This window comes from Rhinatrema bivittatum, chromosome 11, assembly GCF_901001135.1.
Source record: "Rhinatrema bivittatum chromosome 11, aRhiBiv1.1, whole genome shotgun sequence".
Lineage (NCBI taxonomy): Eukaryota > Metazoa > Chordata > Amphibia > Gymnophiona > Rhinatrematidae > Rhinatrema > Rhinatrema bivittatum.
This window is the reverse complement of record NC_042625.1, coordinates 64,499,332-64,524,292: the sequence shown is the minus strand read 5'-3', so window position 1 is coordinate 64,524,292 and position 24,961 is coordinate 64,499,332. Positions and strand designations below refer to the sequence as shown.

At 50.0% G+C, this 24,961-nt stretch overlaps 1 protein-coding gene across 3 annotated transcripts in view; it reads right to left on the bottom strand.

Annotated features, from left to right (window-relative positions):
* EWSR1 (EWS RNA binding protein 1) overlaps window positions 1–24,961 on the bottom strand; it is a 135,320-nt gene that overhangs the window by 33,825 nt on the left and 76,534 nt on the right. For all 3 annotated transcript variants that reach the window (XM_029572070.1, XM_029572071.1, XM_029572073.1), the window contains exons 11-12: window positions 19,220–19,338; window positions 13,006–13,132 (exon numbers count right to left, since the gene is read on the bottom strand). In XM_029572070.1, the coding sequence (XP_029427930.1) occupies window positions 13,006–13,132; window positions 19,220–19,338 (246 nt within the window). The remainder of the gene's footprint in view (window positions 1–13,005; window positions 13,133–19,219; window positions 19,339–24,961) is intronic.

Below are 24,961 nucleotides of genomic sequence, written 5' to 3'. Positions count from 1 at the left end.
GTGTACCACCCTCATCTCCAGGCGATTGATCGACCAGGCTAGCTCCGCCAGAGACCAGCGCTTTTGCGTAGATTGCCACTGACACCATCCCCCAATCCTTGAGACTGGTGTCCGAGGCCATTACTACCCAGTCCGGGGCCTACAAATCCACTCCCTTCTCCAAATTGGGATGAGAGAGCCACCACGAGAGACTGGATTTGGATTCTCTCTGAAGAGGTAAAGGTTGATGACATACCTCTGACAATGGATTCCATCTAAACAGTAGCACCTTTTGCAAAGGACACATGTGAGCAAAGGCCCATGGAACCAAGTCTAACGTGGAAGCCAAAGAGCCCATAGCCTGAAGATAATCCCAGACCTTCGGGACCAGCAGCTGGAGCAGGCGATGCACCTGTGCTTGCAACTTCGACACTCTGTCCGCAATCAGAAAAACCCTGCCTGCCTGGGTATTGAATAGCACTCTCAAATACTCCAAGGATTGGGGCAGCCCCAGATGACTGCTGCGTTTATCACCCAACCCACTCAATTGGAGCATCACGTGCTGTATGGAGCAATTGCACTCCTCTATCTTTGCCTAGATGAGCCAATCATCCAGATATGGGTGTACCAAAATGCCCTCTTGCCTCAAGGTTGCTGCCGCCACCACTTTCATGAAGAAACGGGGTGCCATGGCTAAGCTGAAGGGAACAGCCCGAAACTGAAAATGCTGACCCAGCACCATGAACCATAAAAATGTCTGATGGCCCCTTTGAATGGGAATATGGAGGTATGCCTATAATCAGATCCAGATGCCAAGAACTCTCCTCCGCAAACAGCTATCACTGTGTCCCACATCGCCACCCGAAAACACAGAATAAGGCTACATTCATCTTTTGCAAATCCAGAATGGCCCGAAAGGAGCCCTCCTTTTTCGGAACCATGAAATAAATAAATGGAGTACATCCCCTGACCCTGTTCGGCCAACGGGACCAAACTATTGCATCCAGAATTAGTAACTTTTGTAAAGTCCCCTTTACTGCTTCCAGTTTGCTTCGAGACATCTAGAAAGGCCTCCTTGACAGGGTGTGGGTCCCTTTCCACCTCCAGAACCCATTGATCCATGGTAATCTGGTCATTCCCCATAAAAGTAGGACAACCTGCCCCCTATTGCTTCTACAGAGGAAAGGGCACATCTAGCAAAAATCAGGCTAACTTTCCACCACCGGTCCCCTGACCGGCACCATCTCTGCAGGATCTGATGATCCCTCGAAAGGAATGCTGCTTGCCAAGACTCAAATCCCAAAAACAGGACCGGGGGAGGGAAAACCACTGTGCCACTACCTTTCAGGCAGCTTATTTCCTTTCGATTCTTCCAAAATCTATATCAACTGATCCTTCTCAAACAAAAGCTTCCCTTTAAAATTGTCCGTCGACCAACTGCGCAACCATAAAAGCCTACAAGCCGTCACTGTGGAAACCATACTCCTGGCTGCATTATGAACAAAGTCGGAGCGCATCCACCAAATAAGCCACACCAGCTGAGCAGAGTATACAGTGCTAAATGCCCCAGGCGAAGCCTGCTCCTGAGCCTTCAGAACCCAGCACAAACAGGCCTTCTGCATCATACTGCCACAAATCACGACCCTCATGCTTAAGGCAGAAACTGTAAACATTCGCTTCAACTGAATCTCCAATTTACAGTCTTGAACATCCTTCAGAGCAGCAGCACCCACCATTGGGATCGTCGTTTTCTTAGTAACTGCGGACATAGCCGCATCCACCTTTGGAACCCGCAGGAGATCCAGAATATCTTTATTTAACGGATACAGCTTCGCCATTACGTGACTGACCTTGAAGCTCACTTCTGTGAAGTCCCACTCCTGGTTTACCAGCTTACGAATCTTCTTAGGCAGAGGGAAGGCACTATGGGGCCCACACAGAACTGGGTTCACTCCTTCGTTACCAGACTCTTCCAGGGCTACCTTAACCCCTAGGTTCCTCCAAAACCTAAGGAATGAGAGGCCTCAACTCCTCTTTCTTGGTCAGACCACCCTGGGGTCATCTCCCCCCCATCACCGGAACCTCATCCAGATCTGGTTTATCCACATTCACATCAGGATCAGCACTTGGGTCTGAATCAGCAGCCACATCTGGGTCTGCTCATGGAAGACCTGCAGAATCCTCCTGCATGTCAAAGCCCTCCAAATCCCTGGGAACCTTTTCGGCCCCCGTGTGGACGAGACCCAGACACCTCAAATGATCTCACCTTATGCCTTTTGGCAGTGACTGGGAACCTTCTTGCTGGAATGCTTCCCCCCTGCTCTCTCTCTCCAGAAAGGCCTTAAGCAGTAGGAGGACAAATTACGGGGAAAATTCCTCCAGATGCTCAGACTCCCATCCTCCACTTTGATCTTCCGCAGGTACCAAAGGCCACACGCCCTACACGTGGCATTCCCCAGTGGCCGCAATGAAACTCACTATGAGAGAAAGCCGCCTATGCGCACCATCAAAAATGCAGGTCGCGCATGCTGTCAGTATTCAGCCCACAAACGCTGCCACACAAAGCCGCACCACTGAACAGTGTGTGGGAAAAAGCCCCCCAGCTGCTGGGATCCACTGGCAGAATAAAACAGACTTACATCTCACTGCCTGCACCCGGCACCAACAGCTCCCACTGCCAAGAGCGTCCTGCTGTCAGACCGCCTCAAAACAAACTCCTGGTTTTGGGGTTTTTTTTTTAAGCTTAAAAACCAAAATGGGAATAGTTCCCTTTGTGGGGGCAAAAGCAAGCAGGAGGCAGCCTCTGAAGCCACAGGGGAGCCGGTACCCTGGCTATCAGAGCCTTCAGCAACAATGGGCTAGAGATAGGCAAGGATTACCAGTCGCCAAGCTCCACCTGAGGGATGGCTCACCAAGATACCCAACACCTCAGGGAGTGACAAGTCGAATCTGAAATTCACCTAAACTCCTTTATTTTAACTAATTAGTCAGACTGCAGATTTGCACCTCTACCATCTGCTGGAGACAGAAATCCTGAGGGACTGCAGGTGGTGCTCTTGGTTATATAGCAGTGCCTCAAAGTTTTGTTTTCTGCCTCCATCTGCCAGTAGGGATGCAAAACCCACTTGTCTGAACTGATCTGGGTACAAACAGAGGATACGCATACAAAAGACCCTTGCCCCAATGATGAGCAAGGGTCCGAAGCTGGTTTGCCGCCTGACCTGTGCAGGGAGCAGAACAGAGGCACCTTTCTGTTGCAAGGGGACGCAAATAGATCCACGTCCAGGTCTCCCCCAGATGGAATAACCAAATCACAACGCCCTGGTCCAGGGGGTGAAAGTACATCTTAGTCTGTCCACTACACCATTCTCTTCTCTGGCCAGGTACATGACCCTGAGTACCATCCCTTGGGACAGGGCCCATGACCACATCTGGACCACTTCCTGACATATGATCCTGTGTCTCCCTGCTTGACATACCACATCACCTGGTTGTTGGTTTAGATCAGGAAAGCTTTGTTGGACAGCTGATCTTTGAAAGCCCATAGTGCAAACCTGATCACCCAGAGCTCCAGGAATTTGATTAGGCTGTGGGGGAAATTTTTCAGAAATTCTGATTCAGAGGGAACAAAGGTGGATTTTTAAATTTGAACAGTGATACCTCAGGGTTTAAATAAGGAAATTGAATGGTGCTATTTCACTTAATCTGTTTTGTTTCAGGTCCTCTTTTTCTGCTTCTAATCTATCAGTTCTTTTTCACGATTTGCCTTTACTCCTTTTGATTGGTTGTTGAAATTCGTGCCAATTTTTTCATGTTAAATGGCCGCCTGGTACGTTACTTTTGCACTCCCAGTTACTCTGTTGAAAACATCACAGGTATGCTTTGAAGTTATTTTATGTTATTTAAGATACGCCGTTTTCATCTGTTTTTTGCGTCCACGTTGTTTATACTTCCCGTATTTATTTTTTGTATTTACTCTTTACTTCTCCAGAATTGATAAAGTTTCCTCTGTCCCTCCTGATGCAGCCTCGCGGCGAAACACGGGTCCGTGTCAAGGGACCCGCTTGTATACAAGATTGTCTATGAAAACACTGTGGAGTTGCTGTATTAAGTAAACAAATTATTACCATTGAACTCTGCGTGGACATTCATTATATCCTGCACATTTCCTTGGATTATTTGCCTAAGTTTGAGACCAACATGGAGACTGATTTACCCAGAATCCTCTGCTGCCTTGGCCTGTTTGCAGTTCTGGCCATGTGAACCCTAAATGCCCTATTGAACCTAATTTGGAGAAATTCTAGGAGACATCTGGACAGCAGCTGAAGCTTACCAAAACTTGTGGTGGTCATAGGGTTACAATGAGCAGAAGGAAAAGGTCAGAATCTCAGGCTAACATTTCAACTCCAGTGGCACCTGTGAAAACAGCTCAAGTCTGAAATCTCCGAGGGTGAAAAATTGACAGGACATAGGACTAACAGAAGATTGATGTGAATACCAGGCAAGTAGGCCCCAGTTTGGGAAGGGGATCAGGGTAAGATAGGTCTAATTTATCTTCTTTTTGACATGAGAAACTGTGTCCCATAGGTTCATACAATTTAGGGATTGAGACTTATCTATAAAAGGAAGAATTCACTGATGTACAGGGAGAGAGAGAGAGAAGTGCTTCTCATGAGCATCTGGCCAGAGAAGTCCTGCCCTTTTGTACCTCCCAAGGATACCTGTATTGATTATTGATATACAATAAAAAAAAATTGATATTTGTTTCTCCAAAACTTTGTGTGGTATCCTTGGGTCCGTGGAGAAGCGCCTCAAGCGTGATTTAGCGCTTAAAGTGCTGTTTTCCCACTACAAATCAAGAGATACTGCCAGTGACTGTGGAACATTTTGATATGAGTGTATGCATCCTTTAGATCGAGGTAGCAAGGCAAGTTCCATTTTTGCAAAAAGGGGGATCAAGATGCCCAGGGAAACTATATTTCACTTTTCTTTCTTGATAAATTTGTTCAAGGCCCTTAGATCTAGCATGGGAAGGAGTCCTCTTTTCTTTGGAATCAGGAAGTATCTGGAGTAAAATCCCCACCCTCTGCCTTGGTGAAACAGGTCTGACCGCTCTGGTCATTAAGAGGGAGGAGAGCTCCGTTTGAAGTACCTCCTGATGCACTACTGATCCCCAAAATAGGCTTGGGGGCAATATGGCGGGACACCCAACAGTTTCAACTGGAAACCTTGGTAGACTATAGAAAGAACCCACTGGTTCGAGGTTATATTGAGCTCCTGATTCACCAAGAGCCACAGCTTGCCTCTGACCGACTGATACATAGTCTTGAGCATGGGCAACTGGCTTATGTTCCCCAAAACCCAGTTAAAAGCCCGTCCCTGGAGCTGACAGGCTTGGGGGTTCTCTGCTGCCTAGGGCAGCGCAGGAACCCTAATGCTGTTGATAGAAATGAGGGGGCAGAGGATGGTACTTCCCTCTGGCGAAAGACTTCTACCTAGATGAGGACAACAGGTCCAGAGTGCTAGTGGAGAGTTGTTGAAGAGTTTCATGGTGGTCTCAAAGCTGGGCCACCGTGTCCCTCTCCCTATCTCGAAAGAGATTCTCCCCCATACATGGCTCATAGGAAAATTGGTTCTTACCTGCTAATTTTCGTTCCTGTAGTACCATGGATCAGTCCAGACAGTGGGTTGAGCCTCCTGTCCAGCAGATCAGAGAGAAAAACTGAAAGGGTATCCTATATCAGGACAGAACCTAACCTGCATCCCTTCAGTATAAACATTATCAAAGCAGATAAATATAAAGATAAAGATCAAGCAACAAGTATCTGATAATTTGAATGATTCAAAACTCTGTAAATAGATGGCTGCTTGGTTTCTTGTTCTAGCTCATATGATTGTACTGCTTTATTTTCTGCGATCACTTAATAAAAATATTTAAATACAAAATAAAAAACCCTCTAAATAACTGCTCTTACATATATATCCATATCCATCTAGTAGATGCTTCTGATGCCTTAAATTTCTGATAAGAAGCAGAGAGATACAAGAAACTGTAAAGAAACAAAAGAAAAGAGCTTCGAACGGACGTAGCAGACAGTGCACGGGAGGGAGTCTGGACTGATCCGTGGTACAGGAACGAAAATTAGCAGGTAAGAACCAATTTTTCCTTTCCCTGTACGTACCCAGATCAGGCCAGACAGTGGGATGTACCAAAGCTTCCCTAAACAGGGTGGGACAGAGAGTCCTGCTAGAAGCACCTGCCTTCCGAAGGAGCAAAATACTGGCACCTGAACATCGAGGCAATAATGATGAGCAAAAGTATGCAGAGACTTCCAAGTAGCTGCTCTGCAGATTTCCTGTGGAGAGACCGACTGACTCTCCACCCAAGAAGTAGCCTGTGAACGCAAAGAGTGGGCCTTTAAGCCCTCCGGAACCGTCCGGCCCAGACAGATATACACCGACGCAATCGCCTCCTTTAGCCAGCGAGCAATCGTAGCCTTAGAAGCCTTGTTTCCTCTATTTGGGCCACTCCATAAGACAAAGATGATCAGAGACCCGAAACTTGTTTGTAACCTGTAAATATCGCAGTAGTGCTCTTTTTACATCAAGGTGCTGAATGTCACCACCAGGCGTGTTCGCAATGTCCTCAGAAGAAAAAAAAAAAGGAGTTCCACCGACTGACGTGAAAGGAAGACACAACCTTCGGCAAGAATGACTGTACCATCTTAAGGGAGAACCCTGAATCAGAAAAACGGAGAAAAGGCTCCCTACAAGACAACACTGACACCCTCCTGGCGGAGCAAACAGAAACTATAAAAACTGTCTTAAGGGTTAGATCCTTCAGCATAGCCCGCCGGAGGGGTTTCAAAGGGTGCCTCGCAAAAAACTGGAAGCACCAAGTTAAGGCTCCATGAGAGGTAAGTAGTCCGGACAGGCGGATTCAAATGCTTGGCCCCTTTGAGGAATCGAACGACATCCGGATGAGCCGCCACTGCATAACCATCGATACTGCCTAAGAGGGACCCGAGAGCGGAAACCTGTACCCGTAAGGAGTTGAAAGACAAACCCTTGGACAGGCCATTCTGGAGAAAGGAGAGGACCTGGGATACCGGAGCCTTGCGTGCCAGCACACTGGACTCAGCACACACATTCTCAAAAACTCTCCAAACCCGGACGTGAGAGAGGTAGAAGGCTTGCGGGCACGGAACAGGGTGGATATAACTTTCTTTATAACCCTTCTTTCTTAGCTGCCGCCGTTCAAAAGCCAGGCCACTAGACAAAAGCGATCCGCCTGATCGAAAAATACTGGGCCCTGCCGGAGAAGGTGTGGAAGATGGCAAAAGCGAAGAGGACCATCCATCGCAAGATTTACCAGATCCATGTTACCACGGTCTGCGGGGCGAGTCGGATGCCACGAGAATGACGGGTCCCCGATGAAGTTCTATTCCCACCAGAGGCCTGGGGGGGGGGGGGGGGGGGGGGGGGGGGGGAGACGAGACACACGTACAGGAGAATGTTGCGAGGCCAGGGAAGAACCAGAGAATCCACTCCTTCCGAGCAGTGCTCCTTTCTGTGGCTGAATAATCTGGGAGCTTTTGCATTGTTCAGAGTAGCCATCAGGTCTAAGTGGGTGGGGGGACACCCCACCTGCGGGCGATCAGATCCATCGTTCTTGTCCGACAACTCCCTCTCTCCGGGGTCTAGACGCTGGCGAATGAGAAAATCGGCTTGAACATTCTCCTTCCCCGCAATGTGGGAAGATGCCAAGTGATCCAGATGACGCTCTGCCCAGGCAAACAGATATGGTGACATTCTGCCCAGGATGTGGCCTGTGAGCGAGTAGAATGAGCTCGGAGACCCAATGACAGATCGTCCCTGTACGAGATATGCTGAACGTATGGTCTCCTTTAATCAACGAGAAACTGTCGGCTGAGAAGCTGCATTACCTCTTCTAGGGCCACTCCAAAGCACGAATAGATGGTCGGAGACCCGGAACGCATTGGTCACTTCTAAGTAGCGAAGTAAGGATCGCCGCACATCTAATTTTCGGAGCTCCTTAGCCAATGGATCCGAGCAGTCCAAATCCAAAAACGATGGTAGCTTGATCGTCTGACACGAAAAGAAGAAACCACCTTGGGCAGAAAAGATGGTACCGTGCGAAGCAACACTCCCGACTCTGAAAATCGCAAAAAAGGCTCCCGGCAAGACAGAGCCTGAAGCTCCGAAATCCGCCTTGCTGACACAATAGCCACTAAAAACACCACCTTCAAAGTTAAATCTCTCAAGGTGGCCTTATGAATAGGCTCAAAGGGAGCGCCGCACAACGCTCTGAGAACCAAGTTCACACTCCAAGACTGACATGGCTGCCAAAATGGAGGACGTAAATGCTTCACTCCTCGAAGGAAACGTACCACATCCGGATGAGTCGCCAGCGCCGACCCCTGTATCTGACCACGCAAGGAACCCAGAGCTGCTACTTGGACCTGCAACGAACTACACGAAAGTCCCTTAGACAAGCCGTCCTGTAGGAAATGTAAGATATCCGATACGGCCGCACAAGTTGGAACCACGTCGCGGGTAAGACACCAGGTCTCAAACACCTTCCAGACCTGCATATACGATAATGAAGTAGATACTTTCTGTGACCATAGCAGCATGGTTACCACCGCGTCCGAATATCCCCTGGATTTCAACCTGTGCCTCTCAAAAGCCATGCCGCTAGACAAAAGCGATCGACCGGGTCGAAACAAACGGGCCCCTGATGTAGAAGATCCGGCACATACAGGAAGCGAATGGGCTACTCCGTCAGATTCAGTGGATCCGCAAACCACGGACGACGTGGCCATTTGGGGGTGACGAGCACCACTTCTGCTGGGTGTGACTATTCGCCTTAACACCCTGCCGATGAGTGGCCAGGGAGGAAACACAAAGGAGCACATCTGGCCACGGCAATGCTAGGGCGTCTACGCCCTCTGCTGCTGTCTCCCTGTGGCGAGCAAAGAAACGAGGAGCTTTTGCATTCTTGAAAGTTGCCATCAGGTCAAAGGCGGGAGTTCCCCACCGAACACAAATGAGATTATACGCCTCTTCCGCGAGCTCCCACTCTCCGGGGTCCAGTCGATAGCGACTGAGAAAATATGCATGAACATTCTCCACCCCCGCGATGTGAGAGGCCGCTATGCTGCTTCCTCCACCCATGCTATCAAAAGTTGGGCTTCGGTCGCGATTGGTTGACTCTTGGTTCCTCCCTGACGATTGATGTAAGCCACTGTGGTCGCATTGTCTGAGAGGACTCTGACAGACTTTCCACGGACTAGCGGGAAAAAGCCTGTAGAGCTAGACGAACTGCTCTGGTCTCTAGTTGATTGATGGACCAAGACGCCTCCTGCGGGGACCATTGCCCCTGCACAGACTTCTGTAGACAGACAGCTCCCCAGCCATACAGCCTGGCGTCCGTAGTGACCACCGTCCAAGACGGGATTTCCAGAGGCACCCTGCGACTCAAGTTGCTTGGACACAACCACCAATCCATGCTGTCCCGAGCTGCCTGGGTCGGTGGCAACGGGAGACGAAATTCTTCCGAGACTGGGTTCCAGGGGAGAGCAACGCGGACTGCAATGGTCGCACATGAGCAAAAGCCCAGGGAACCAATTCCAGTGTAGATATCATTGATCCCAATACTTGTAAATAATCCCAGACTATCGGTACCTGTTTGGACAACAATCTTCAAACTTGTGCCTGTGGTTTGAACATTCGCTCCTGTGTCAGGGACACCGTTCCAACAGGTGTCGAACAAAGCTCCCAAAAACTCCAGCGACTGCGATGGAATTAGCCAACTCTTGGACACATTGACTATCCAACTTAGAGTGTGTAACAACTGGAGCACCCGTTGAACTGCTACCCGACAAAGAGTCTCAGACTTGGCGCAAATCAGCCAATCGTCCAAATACAGGTGTACCAGCAGACCTTCCCTGAAGAACTGCGCTGCTGCTACCACCACCATAACCTTGGTGAAAGTTCGAGGTGCGGTCGCCAGGCCGAACGGAAGTGCCTGAAACTGAAAATGCTGACCCAGCACGGCAAACCGGAGGCACTGCTGGTACTCCGTCTGGATACTGATGTGAAGATACGCTTCCGTGAGATCTAGAGATGCCAAAAACTCCCCCTGTCTGACTGACGCGATCACGGAGCGCAAGGTCTCCATCCGAAAACACGGGATCCTCAGACAGAGGATGACCCTTTTTAGGATAGGACAAAAAGTTCCTTCCTTTTTTGGTACCACGAAGTAAATGGAATAACGGCCCCTCCGTAGCTCGTTGTGTGGTACTGGGACAATTGGCTGAGATCACGAAGCAGACCCAGAGTTGTCCGTACCGCCCGGTGTTTGTCTGAAAACCCAAAAGGCAATACCAGGAAACACTGGCGCAGCCGGCGAAAAAAATCTAACGCGTAACCGTGTCTTATCACATCTAGGACCCACTGATCCGACGTGATCCTGGTCCATTCCTCGTAAAACAGACTCAGTCTGCCCCCGATTCTCGGGACGGAGGAATGGACGGAGGTTTGCCCCCCCTGCACATTCTGACCGGTTCCCGGATGACCGAAATGGCGCCCGCGAAAGGACTGCAAATAAGACTGTTGTCTGTTGGCACTGACGAAAGGAGGAAACCGATCCTCGAGAGGTCAGAGGCTGGTGCCTGCCACGAAAGCGAGAGCGAGAGGCTGGAACTCCCCTGGTCATGGGTCTGTCCTCTGGCAGCTGAATCACCTTGTTTTCACCCAGGGACTCAATTAAAACCTCCAATTCCTCGCCAAACAGCTTGCCCTTAAAGGGCAATGAGCCTAACCGGGCCTTCGATGTCACGTCCGCCGACCAATGACGAAGCCACAGCAGAAGCCTCGCGGATACTGCGGAAACTATGGCTCTGGCCAAGGTACGAAGCAGATCATAAAAGGAGTCTGCACTATAAGCAATCACTGCCTCTAAGCGTCCCACCTGGCGTGCTTCTTTGGGAGAGAGAGATTCATTGGCTAGCAACTGTTGAGCCCACCGGAGACCAGCGCATAAGGAAACATTACTGCAAATCGCTTCCCGAATGCCTAAGGCCGAAACCTCTAATATCCTCTTGAGTTGAATCTTCAGCTTCCAGTCCTGTAAATCCTTTAGCGCCATACCCCCGGTCACCGGAATGGTGGTCTTCTTTGTGACCGCCACCGCCGAATCAATCTTGGGTATCCTCAACAGCTCTAAGGCCTCTTCCGGTAGGGGATAAAGCCTATCCATAGTCTTAGCCACCTTGAGGCCCAACTCAGGGGTATCCCGTTCCTTAAAATGTAAATCAGATGCTGAAAAATGTAATGGGAAGGCAGAGGGAGGACCCCGTAACCCCAATACCACCGGATCCGTTGCCCCAAGCCGGGACTCTTCCTGCAGTTCCAGGATGCTTAATTCCTTCAGAATTTCTGGAATGAGGAGTCCCAGTTCGTCCCTGCGAAAGAGACGAACCACTTTCGGGTCATCCCCTTCCGTTCCATGGGTCCCCCGAGAACCAGTGGATAACAGGTCTCCGTCCCCATCAATCCCCCTCGGAGGCTGGGACGGCCCATCCGCATCACTGGCTGCTCATCCAGCTCATCTGTGTCCGTGGTAGAACCCGGATCCCCCCGAACTGCTCTATCACGATTAGGTCGGGAGCTGTCAGTGCCCCTCCGGAGCGGAACGAACTCGCTTCCCCTGCCCCCCTAGGGAGTCCAAGGGGAGGGTATCGTGGGGTCTCTTCCTGGCCAGGCAATGGGCCTTGAACACCCTGTGCATCAAAAGGACAAACTCAGACCCAAATGAAGAGTGAGGAGCCCTCCTCTGAATCCCCCTCAGGGACCTGAGAATTGCTGCCACTTTTGTGCCCTGCAGGTCCGTCCCCCTCAGGGACCCTGTGCTGTGGCAATAGATGCGGTGGGGGGTGTGTGTGTGTTGTGTTGTCCTCCCCCCAGTCCGACCCCGACTCGGAAACCACGGCCCCCCGAGGCAACAAAATGGTGGCCATTCCTGCCGAAATTGATTTTGTGGCATCCAACATGGCGCCCGTTCCTGGGCTCCTTGGGAGCGGGCCTTCCTCCGCGATCGGCTGAAACCCAGCAGCTCCGGAGAGTGATCACTGTCTGCCCCAAGGTCCCACAGAGCCTGAGGATGCCCCTTTGCCGCCTGAGACGCAGGAGGAGCATAGGCTATCCCGGGACAGTCGCGCCATTGTGGAGCCGCAGGCTCTGCAGGCTGACCGATGAGGCATGCTCTGACCCCGGAGAGCAGGAACGCTGCATGAATAAAGAAAACAAATCTATCTACTCCCCCGCGATGGCTAAATCGGCGCTCAGCCCCCCCCCCCCCCCCCCAACGGCAGAGAAGGAGAGGGGAACAAAGATTTGAAAAGCAAAGGAAACTTTTTTTTTTAAACGCTACCAGTACCTCGGGTTCTGGGCCAGGTGGGAGTGAGCCGGGCCCCCTGTGTCACCCCCAGCTGAGAAGATGTGCTGGTAAGTGGGGATCCTCCACACATCAGCTGCCTCGGAAACCCGGGGGGGGGCCTCCGGACCTTGCAACCCCCTGGGAGGCGTGAGATTCCACCTGCAGGCAAGCCTCTGCAGTTCGTAGAGCTACAATAAAATTATTTCACTTTTTTTTTGTATCTAATTCCTGAACACTAGGCCTCAGCTCAGACTGTAGGTTTTGCACCACCTCCACCTGCTAGGAGACAGAAGAGTACTGCCAGACTGTAGGTGGCACCAGCCTAGATATAGGCAGAGTTTTGGTTTGTAAACTTCTGTCTCCATCTGCTGGGGGGGGGGGGGAGGGGGCGCGCAAAACCCAGGAGTCTGGACTGATCCGGGTATGTACAGGGAAAATGTAGTTTTAATTTAATTCTGGTTTGAAGTTACAAAAATTTACTTATCAGCTAATTAAAGCTATCCTCAATCAAGCATTCCATGGATCTCCAAGCATGTGAAGTTTAACTTTTCTATGCAACTCACCATCAAACCAATCTACTGCACCCTTAGCAGCAGGTGGGTCTTCAAAGCTCACAGTAGCATCTCCTTTTGGCTTTCCTGTTTCCTTATCAGTGAAGATATTTATCAAAGGCTGTCCAGTCCTCTTGATCTGTCCACAAATAAAGAGTTTACAAACCATCCTAAATGATAGGCAATATACACTGCTGGACAAAGGAAAGCAGCTTGGTTCATAATATAAAACCTGAATGCCCTACTAGCAGTGAGAAGCTGCTACAAAAAATAAAATAAAATAAATAAAGATAAGGACAGACTATAAAGGATTAAGTAAACAGGCTGTGACTTGCAAAATGCTAGTGACAAAAAAAAAAAAAAAAAAGAAAATTATTTCCTTACCTGCTAATTTTCGTTCCTGTAGTACCATGGATCAGTCCAGACTGTGGGTTATGTCCCTCTTCCAGCAGATGGAGTCAGAGCAAAAACTGAGAGGGCAGTCCCTCGTGACTGGTGCACACTCTGTAAACCTTCAGTATTAAGAATATCCAAGCAACAAAGAAAAACCCCTTGGATGGATCAATACAAAAATGAATATCAACTAAATTGAACAAACTGTAAATCTGAATAGGCAAACTTGCAATGTGAACTCTCAGTCCCAAACAGGCCCTGAAATGATTACACAGTCAAGCTGAAGGATTATCCCAAAGAAAAAACCCCAAAATCCTTAGGGTGGGCATCTGGACTGATCCATGGTACTACAGGAACAAAAATTAGCATGTAAGGAAATTATTTTTTTCCCTGTATGTACCAGGATCAGTCCAGACCGTGGGATGTACCAAAGCTTCCCTTAAATAGGGTGGGCCACTGATATCCCAGCTCGAATGACCCGAGCCCCAAAAGAACCTGAGGTCGTTTATTGCAAATTCAAGCGATAGTGATGCGCAAAAGTGTGCAAAGACTTCCAAGTGGCCGCTCGGCAAAATTCCTGCGGAGAGACCGATCTGCTTCCGGCCCAGGAAGCTGCTTGAGCTCTGAGAGAATGAGCTTTGTCTGGGGGCTAACGCCCCGCGCCAATGTATGCGGTAGAGATTGCTTCCTTCATCTATCGGGCAATGGTGGTCTTTGAAGCCTAGTGCCCCTTCTTGGGACCATTCCAGAAGACAAAACGTTGATCTGATAAGCGGAAGTCGTTAGTAACCTCCAGATATAGAAGGACGACTCGCTTGACATCTAGGTGCTGAAGCTCCTTGGAATCCTCAGCCTGGAATGATGGCAGTTCCACCAACTGATTCAGATGAAAAGACGAGACCACCTTTGGAAGGAAAGATGGTACGATACCAGAGGATACTCCGGGATCCGTAGAGCGTAGAAAAGGCTCTCTACATGACAAGGCCTGCAGCTCAGAGATTCTGTGAGCAGAACAGATGGCAACCAAGGAAACTGTCTTAAGAGTCAGGTCCTTGAGGGTAGCGCTCTACAGTGGTTCAAAGGGAAGCCCACCAAGAATACGAAGGATCAAAATAAAAAAGCTCCGAGGGGGCATAAATTGCGAATCGGTGTTTCACGTGCTTTACTCCCTTCAAAAACCAGACCACGTCTGGGTGTGTCGCAAGAGGAACTAGAGCACCCAAGTCTGCCACCTGGACTTGGAGAAAACTGTAGGCTAAACCCCTCTCCAGCCCTCATTGTAGGTCTGGGCTATGGTCGCATGCTGTGGAGAGAGACGTGAGGACTGGCAGCAAGCCTCAAACACTTTCCAAGCTCGGCCATAAGACACAGAGGTGGAAGGCTTCCTAGCCTTGAGAAGAGTGGAGATAACAGCAGCTGGATACCCTCGTCTCCTCAGCCAGCACAGTTTCAAAAGCCAGGCCGCTAAACAGAAGTGATCTAGCTGGTCGAAAAATACTGGTCCCTGCCATAGGAGGTTCGACAGTTGCCCCAGGAGCAGCGGGCCGTCCACCGCTAGGTTGACTAAGTCTGCGAACCACGACAGACGAGGCCACTCCAGAGCCACGAGGATCACGGGCCCCTCGTGACCCTCTATTCTTCGGAGCACAAGACGGGAACATGGAACGTAGGATAAACCTCGGCCACAGGAGGGCTAGGGCATCGACGCCTTCTGCTCCGTGCTCCCTTCTGCGGCTGAAAAAGTACGGAGCCTTTGCGTGGCCATCAGATCCAGATGGGGAGTCCCCCATCGCGTGACGAGTAGTGCCACTGCTTCCTGGGACAGTTCCCATTCTCCGGGATCTAAGCGCTGGCGACTTAAAAAATCTGCCTGAACATTGTCCACCCCTGCAATGTGAGATGCCACCAGAATAGACAGGTGGAGTTCCGCCCACGGCATCAGCTTGTTCGTCTCCCGAGTCACATGGAGACTTCTTGTTCCTCCCTGACGCTTGATGTACGCCACAGTTGTTGCGTTGGACAGGATCCGGACTGCTCGGCCTTGTACTAGGGGCAGAAAATGCTGCAGCGTAATACGGACTGCTTGTTTCTAGACGGTGGATGACCAAGTTGCCTGTTCTGGTGTCCACTGACCCTGCATCGAGTGCCGACTGCACACTGGCCCCAGCCGGTAAGGCTGGCGTCAGTTGTAACGAGTACCCATTGTGGAACCTCAAAGCTCTACTACTCCTCGAAGCAAATGATCCAGGTTGAGCCACCAGGTCAGGCTGTCCTTGGTTAGGGGTCCTATCGGCAGAGGAGCCTGAAATTTTTGAGATACCGGCTTCCAACGGGAGAGTAATGCTCTTTGCAAGGGACGCATGTAGGCAAAGGCCCAAGGCACATCTGTCGTGGAGGCCATGGAACCTAGCAACTGGAGATAGTCCCAGGCTGTGGGAAGTCAGAGGTCCCAAAAACGGTGAACCTGAGCAAGGAGTGATTGGGCCCACTCCAGACGAAGAGAGCCTGTGCCTACTTTGATGTTGAAATGAGCTCCAAGAAAGTTGAGGGACCAGGATCCCTTCCTTCCTCAAGGCCGCTGCCTCCACTATCACCACCTTGATGAAGGTGCGAGAAGCGGTTGCCAGGCCGAATGGCAGGGCCTGGAACTGGAAGTGCTGCCCCAAAATCTTGAAGCGAAGGAAGCACTGATGGTCCTTCAGGATGGGGATATGAAGATAAGCCTCCATCAAGTCCAAGGACGCCAGGAACTCTCCCCAGTGCACCGCAGCAATCCCTGAGCACAGAATTTCCATCCTGAAGTGTGGTATCTTGAGCGTCCTGTTGACCATCTTGAGATCCAGGATCGGCCGGAAGGAGCCTTCTTGCTTGGGGGCTACAAAGTAGACTGAATAATGGCAGAGTCCTTGCTTCTGGAAGTGGCACCGGAAGAATGGCGCCCAGATCCAGGAGGTGGTCTAGCGTATGACGTGCTGCACCCTGTTTCCTTAGTCCGCACGGAGAAAAGACAAACCTGTTTCTGTAGAACATTCAGGACGCCCTGGTCTGAGGTGATTGTGACCCACTCCTCGTAGAAGAGTGACAGGCGTCCTCCTATCCGGGGAATCGAAGAGTGGGCTGGCAATGTTTCATTGTGAAGATGTAGTGGCAGTCCCTTGGGCGAGGGTGTCTCGGGCTGATCTTCATCCCCAAAAGGAATGAGACCAGGACTGCGATCTAGATGAGGGAGGCCTGTGGGGCACTGGCCACACCTGGCGGAAGCGCTGTTGTCCTCTGAAATGGTTCTGCGCGGAGCTGTACGTTCTGGATCTCCAAGGACAATCTTCCGGTAACCTAAGTACCTTAAGTTCCCCGAGCGACTTAAGTTGCTCAATATCCTCTCCAAACAACAACTTACCCTTGAAGGGAAGGGAGCCGAGCCTAGGAGGAATCCGCAGACCAGGTCCTGAGCCAGAGGAAGCGCCGAGCTGAGACTACGGAAACAAGAGACCTGGCCAGCACCCGGAGAAGATCATACAGTGCGTCCGTGCCATACACTATGACGGCTTCTAGCCTTTCCGCCTGTTGTGTCCCCCCTGGAGGCAGGTCCTGAGTCCCGAGTAGTTGTTGGACCCACCAGAGACATGCACGCTGCATCCGGGAGCTACAAACAGCAGCCTGAACTCCCAAGGCTGACACCTCAAACACATCTCACGTTTGTGGTCCTGCAAATCCCTGAGGGCTGCTCCTCCAAACACAGGAATAGGTGTCCTAGCCGTGACTGCTGATACAGATGCACCCACCTTCGGTACCTTAAGTAGTTCCAGGGACTCCTCGGGGAGTGGATACAGTTTGTCCACTCTGCCAACCCGTAGAGAGGCCTCCGGAGTCTCCCACCCGCTGGACAGCAATTGGAGGAGCATAGGATGAAAAGGAAAGTCTTCGAAGGTGGCTTGAGCCCTGGTAGGAAGGGATCCCCTTCTTTGGTGCAGTGCTGGTGGCAGGAGCCTCCTCCTGGGGGGCCTCTATCTAATCCAGCCAGGACATAAGCAAAACTCATCGCTCTGGAAAAGGCGTAGAACCCGAGGAACGTCCCCCCCCTTCGACTTGCGCTGAGGGCGTTGGGTCAGGACTGGTTGGATGGGCAACCGGCTGAACCCTAGAGGATCCCGAAGGGACCACTTGAACGGCTGGGCCAGAAATACTGGTGCTGTACCGGGCCGTGACGGTACCAATCCCAGAGGCCCCCCCCCCCCCCCGCCCCGTCCGGGAGTTCCCCCAGACTGACCATTTTAGGAGGAGGGGGGAGCCAAAACCGCATCCTGGTGCTGGCTGAACCTTGCCAAATAAGCCCCACACATCAGCAGAATAAATTCTGTGGAAAAAGGCTCCGAGGGAGGGATGGCCAGAGGGTCCTCTAAGGGTGGCGCTGCGTCGGGAGGTGCGCCGGAAAGAGAACCAGAGGAGAATGAGGTCTGTCCGGGTCTGAATCCCTGGGAGGCAGCGTTGGAGCATCAAGTTATGGATCTAAGATGGCCGCCATACCCACGTTGGACGGGAACGAGGCAGACCTCCTCAAAGCCTGGCTCGCATTTGCGCATGAACCAGACCGCCCTCTAGGGCTCGAGGTGCCCTCCCCGACGGGGACACACCGAGCACACAGGCCTTCCCGGGAGAGCCTCGATCCGGGCTCCCGTAGACGCTGCATTGCGTCAGCCGTGGCATGGAGGTAAGTAAAGAAGGGCTTGGAACCCAGACCTCCAAAAACCTTCAATAACAGGAAAGAAATCAAAGTTCTGCGCTGCCTGCCTAACTTTAACGACCCATTCCGTTTTTTTTTTTCCCCCCAAGCCAGAGGGATGTCGTGTCTCTGAAGCTTAAGGGCTGCCCTGAGGAAATGACATCTCCAGGCAGCGGGTTGCTATCGAGGGGGAGAGGTTGGACCACCAACTTCACCCCTAAAGGCAGCAAATGACAGTCCTGTAAAAGGAAAGTTAACAAACTTACCCCCAAAACGATACAGCAATAAATATAAAAGATGACAGGTCCTTAGGGAATAGCCACTGCTATTAATTGCATCAGTAGCATGGGATCTTCTTAGTGTTTGGGTAATTGCTAGGTTCTTGTGGCCTGGTTTGGCCTCTGTTGGAAACAGGATGCTGGGCTGATCCAGCATGACAATTTCTTATGTTCTTATGTCACTGAATGAAAGCTCTGCCTGCAAGCCTGCAGCAGGACAGCCCATAGAAAGTATAGCAAAGCTACAATGAAAAGCCTTTGCCTTTCTTTCTTTCTTTTTTTTTTTTTTTAAATAAGATCCATCCAAGTAAAAAGTGTTAAGAAAGAAAACAGGAGAAATCAATCAACGACTATTCTCACAGAAAGAAAAAGGGAGAACCGAAGGTGCAACCCGAATCTGGAGTCAGAGAAATACTGAAGGTTTACAGAGGGCGCACCAGTCATGAGGGACTGCCCTCTCAGTTTTTGCTCTGACTCCATCTGCTGGAAGGGAGACATAACCCACAGTCTGGACTGATCCTGGTATGTACAGGGAAGTGGGATTTGATTCTTTAGAGTTCTGCTCTAAATAGACACTACACAAATGATCTTTAGAGAATGACCAACACAAGCTCAATACAATTTGAACAATTTTATATCAATTTTATGCACTCAAATTTAAGGAGAATTGGAAACCTTAAACAAAGCAAACAGTCTGCAGACAGATTTTGCAAAGACCTCTTCAGGATCTTTGATATAGGTCACTGTTTTACTGCCTTGTGACTAAAAGTGGATTTATCACAACCTTCTCCTTGCCCCTCAGCACAAGTATCCCTCACTGCTCTTATTCACTTACCTTAACAGCACTGAACTGCTTGAAGTAATCCGCCAACTCTTCCACTGTCACGGAGTCACTTAATCCTTGTACATAAATTGTATTATTATCAGAGTCATCATCAGGATCTATAGGTGGTCCTGGAGAGAGAGAACACACACATCACTGCACAGAGAATAATGCATTTAAAGTATAGAACAATGATCTTTAATGAATGCACTAGCAGTCTGGTTGATGAATACTTTTATGGAAAGGTTCTTTATGCCAACATATTTCCCTTTTTTCTTTTCCATCCCTGTAGTCTCCTCTTGCTTCCTTTTACTGTTTAGATAACTTATTCCAAAACTGTAATAGTTTGCCAATCACTAGCTTCTAGATCCAGTCTGTGGGAGGGCAGCCAGCCTCACCAGCTGCCCTGTAGAGGATAAACACACAAGGATTAGGGCACTAATATATATATATATAAATACATACACAGACTGTTTTCAAGCACAGTCTTATGGAATAAATTTCCCCAACTCCAACTCTTACACAACTCTGGCAGCAGAATGCCCACCTATGGCTTATAGGGCAGAAGATCACAATGGAAACTTAGGTATGCTGACAAATATCAAGAGTCATTTGGCACACTCCTCAGCATTTCCAGCCCTGGTAGCTTGAACCAGCCTTAGTAATTCTTTAAAAACTGCAGACTTTAAGCACCAACAGATTTAATGATTTCAACAACCTGAAAATTTCAGTCAACTGAGAACAATTCTTCTGTAATGTCTTAAGGAATCCTCTCTTAGATATTCAGTTTAAAATAAAGCTATATAAAGGAAAATTGGTTCTTACCTGTTAATTTTCATTCCTGTACTATCACAGATCAGACCAGTGGGTTATTCATCCCTTCCAGCAGATGGAGTTGGAAAACAAAACTTTGAGGCACTGCTTTGTAATAGAGTGCCACCTGCAGGACCTCAGTATTCCCCTGTACCCAAGCCAAGATACTATAAATCTAGTTCATCAAGAACCAAACAAGCAAGGAAGTGAATCCTGTAACTGCCCTCAGAGAAAAATTCTTTATTAAACAGAAAAATTCTGTACCAAGCATCAGAACTTGGCAGAAAATCAGTCTTCCGGCATCAAACAGGAGGGCCCCTGGACTGATCTGTGGTATTACAGGAACAAAAATTAGCAGGTAAGAACCAAATTTTCCTTTCCTGAACATACCCAGATCAGTCCAGACCACTGGGATGTACCCAAGCAGCCCTAAACCTGGTGGGCCCCTGAAAGACCTGCACGCAGGACACTCTCTGAAGAATGGCTCATCCTGCGTCCTGACATCCAGATAATGCCTGGTAAAGGTATGAATTGAGGACACACTGCTGTCCCACAAATCTCTAGTGGCAACAGAAGTTGACACTCAGCCCAGGAAGCAGCCTGCGCCCTAGTGGAATGCGCTCAGACAGGAATTTGGCATCCCTTACAGATGTAAGCCGAACAAATGGCCTCCCTAAGCCAATGAGATATGGTAACCTTAGAGGCTTTGTCCCCTTTCTTCAGTTCACTGAAGAGGACAAACAGATGATCTGAGCGACGAAAAGCATTAGTAACCTACAAATACCGAAGTAGTATCCACTGCACATCCAGAAGATGTAATTCTCTATCCTGAGGAGAATCTTTTGACTACTCTGGAAAACCTGGAAGATCTACAGTCTGATTAACATGAAAGGCAGACACCACCTTAGGAACAAAGGAAGGCACTGTTTTCAATGAGATTCCATTCCCAGAAATCTGCAAAAACGGATGCCTACATGAGAGCCTGAAGTTCTGAAATCCTTCGAGCTGAAAAATAGCTACCAAAAAGACCACTTTCAGAGTCAAATCCTTCAGGGTAGCCCTTCTCAAGGGTTCAAGGGGGGGTCACAAAGGACAGGAAGTACTAGGTTGAGACTTTAATCTGAGCAGATCTTTCACACCAGAGGATGCAACAGCTTAACCCCTTTGAGGAATCTTTCCACAACCGGATGAACAGAACTCTACCCTGAAACCTGCTTCTACGCGCACCCAAGGCAGCCACCTGCACACGAAGTGAGATGTAAGCCAAACCCTTGGACAACCCCTGTTGCAGAAAATCCAGCACATGCAACATCTCCACAGCCAGAGGAGCTAGACAACAAACTTCAGTTTCCAGACCCTAATATATGTCAGAGGTCACTGGTCTTCTTGATTGAAGAAGAACGGAGATGATCTGTTCGGACCTGTAAATAATCCCACATTTTGGGCACCTCCAGATGAAGATGCTTGACCTGAGACTGCAATTTCAATATCCAGTCTGCTGCCAAGAAAACCCTGCCTCGCTGAGCATTGAAATAGGCCCCTAAATAAACCAGCGATTGAGTCACCTTCAACTGATTTTTGTGCATATGGATATCCCAACCAAGAAACTAAGGTGGATATCACTCTTCAGATGGACTGCTTGCATTCCCTCCTTGGACTTTGCTTGAACCAACCAATCGTCCAGATATGGGTGGACCAAAATTCCCTCCCAAAAAAGAGCTGCAGCCACCACCACCATCAGCAGCCAAACAGGAGGGCTCTAAACTGAAAATGTTGACTCACTTTGAAGCGAAGAAATTTCTGATGTTCCTGCTGAATGGGAATGTGCAGGTACGTTTCTGTCAGGTCTAGGGATGTGAGAAATTCTTCTTTGCGGACCGCTGCCATCACAGTACTCAGCGTCTCCATACGAAAGTGCGGAACCCGAAGGAACCAATTCACCTTCTGCAAATCGAGAATGGGCCGAAAGGAGCCCTTTTTTTGGCACCAAACAGAATACCTTCCCTGACTACTCCTCCAGAGGGATGGGAACAACGGCCTTTAGGGCGAGCAGCCTTTGCAGCATCCCCAACACTACCTCCTGCCTGATGCAAGAGACCACGTGGGACTCCACAAAGGCCACACAAGGTGGGCTCAAAAAAATCTAAAGAGTAGCCCTCTTGTATCACCTCCAGCACTCAACGGTCCAAGGTAATATTTTCCCACTCTTTGCAGAAGCTGGACAATCTGCCTCCTACAGCTTCTACAGAGGAGAGGGAACCACTGGCTTCATTGGGCTGATTTTCCGCTCCCAGTGCCCTGCCTGACCGTGTCTCTGCTCGACCTGCATAGTCTACGAAAGGACTGTTGGCGCCCGCCGCCCTGTTTCAAGACTGAAACAGACGAAGACTTGATGGAACGAAACCAACAGGAATCCTGAAAATGAGCCCAAGAAGGAAACACCTTACTGGGCTTCCTGTCCTCTGGCAATCTATTCCTCTTGGACTCCCCTAGGACCTTCAACTGATCCAGGTCCACTCCAAACAACAGCTTCCCCCTTAAAGGGAAGATTACAGAGGTGGACCATGGATGATAAATCGGCCAACCAGTTATGAAACCACAGCAGCCTATGAGCTGCTACAGAGGAGACCATGCAGTGAGCAGACATACGCACCAAATCATACAAAGCATCTGCCATGTAGGCTATATGCCTGCCTCCCTCCAGAAGCACAGCTTACAATGCGCCACAGTCTGCCCATGGACTTCGGCGTCAGGCCCTTCTGAACCCGACAGAGACAGGCTCTTTGCATTAAACTGGCACAGACAGCTGCCTGAAGACAATGCTGAGACCGCAAACATCCGTTCGAGTTGCACCTCCAGCTTACGATCCTGGACATCCTTCAGAGCCGCCGTCCCAGCCACCGGGATAGTCTTCTTGGTTACCGCAGAGTCCGCCACGTCCAGCTTGGGGATCCTCAGCAATTCCAGGGATTCCTCCATTAAGGGAGGAAGCTTGGCTGTTGCTCTACCCACCTTCAGACCAGCATCTGGGGAGAACCACTACCGGTTCACCAGCTTTCAGATCTTCTTGGGCAATGGAAAAGCGCTAGTGGGTCCCCTCAGGCCATCTAGGACTGGGTTAACACCCTCATTACCCAACTTTTTCTGAGTGACCTTCACTCCTAATTCCTCCAACACCGTGGGATGAGGGAGCGCAGTTCATCCCTTTAAAGCAGACACACTATCCGTGGAATGCCTCCCTCCAGGACCGGGAACTCGTCAGGATCAGGTCATCTTTTGCCCCAACTGCGTCAGGGGTCAGCAGCGCATCAGCTCCTGTATCGAGGGGGTCCAACTGGGACTGATCCAAGTCCTCACAGTCTCTGGGACCAGCCTCTGCAGCCGCTCTGTGCAAACCCAGGCACTGAAGAATATCGCCAGTCACCCAAAAAGCCACTTTAGACTTCTTAGCTGTGGGGGCCCACGGGCAATCCCCTGCCCACTTTCTTACTCCCCTTCTCCTAGCCAGGTAGGCCTTATGGAGAAGGAGAATATAATACAGGGAAAAATCCTGATTCATCTTCCTCTGATCCTGGGAACTGTCAGTCGCCTCACCTTCCTCTTCTGAGGGATCCTGCCTGACTGGGGAAAGAGTAGGGGGAGAATCACCTAACTGCCCTGCTGTCTCCTGCACCTCCTCCCTGGTGGCAACGGGAACAGAGCCTTCTGACCTCCTGTCGCGACTTCTTGCGTGGCTCGAGGGGGCCTTCCTGTCCCGAAATGCACGCCGGGCAGAAGGAACGCAAATTCAGACCCGCTGCCACTGCACCACATGCATGGCAGGCGGCCATTTTAGTTTTGGCACCATGTCTCCCAATCACACCTCTAGGCGCTCCCCTATGGCAACATGCACAGGACTCGGGCCCACAGCCGCCGGCGGGAATGGATTCAATCCCCACCGGGGAGTTCCCAGGAACACAGTTGGCACCAGAGCACAGGAGTACACAAGAAACAAGGTACTGCGGTTCCCTCCCGGCACTAACGTCACAAACGACCGCGAGCCCCCAAGTTAACAGCCAGTCGACTGTCACTTAGTCTTGCACCTCCTGGCCCTGGCAGACAGCTCCCGCTGACTAGGCCCTCCCCACTAAAGTTCCTGCTAAGCTCGGATCTTCTGCTTCTTGTATTGGAGAAATTACTTACCTGATAATTTCGTTTTCCTTAGTGTAGACAGATGGACTCAGGACCAACGGGTATAGTGTGCTCCTGATAGCAGTTGGAGATGAAGTCAGATTTCAATCTGACGTCAGCACTACATACACCCGTGCAGGAAGCTCTGCTCTTCAGTATTCTCCTCGAAAAGCAATTGTGGATATATGTGTGTTTGAATAACTTGATTAGCTTGGTGAACTGGTTGATGTGAATTTTAGCTGGAAATCGCCAGTGCACTCAACCGAGAGACGCCGACACCCAGTAACTATAGGTGTCCTAACTAGAGGTAAAGCGTGGCTTACTTGTGCTCATCTTGCTCTCGGGGATCGTCACCTGAGGTTTCCTTATTCTGAGGCAGCCGTGGGCGGGATACCAAGTCCATCTGTCTACACTAAGGAAAATGAAATTATCAGGTCGGATTTGCTTGACCCCTCTCAGGAAGCGGGAGACGTCTGGATGGGAAGAGACTGATGCCGTCCACTTTGGCTCTGAAGCAGGCCAGCGCGGCCAGTTAGTTGAACCTTGATGGAGTTGAAAGACAACCCCTTCTTCAAGCCTTCCTGCAGAAATTCCAGGATCATGGGAATTTTGACTGTCCGCGGAAGGATGTCATGGTCTTCACACCAGGCTTCGAATATTCTTCATATTCATATGTAAGTTAAAGATGTGGAAAATTTGTGTGCTCAGAGCAAGGTGTCAATCACTGTCCCCGAGTATCCGCTCTTCTTCAGGCGAGTCCTCTCAATGGTA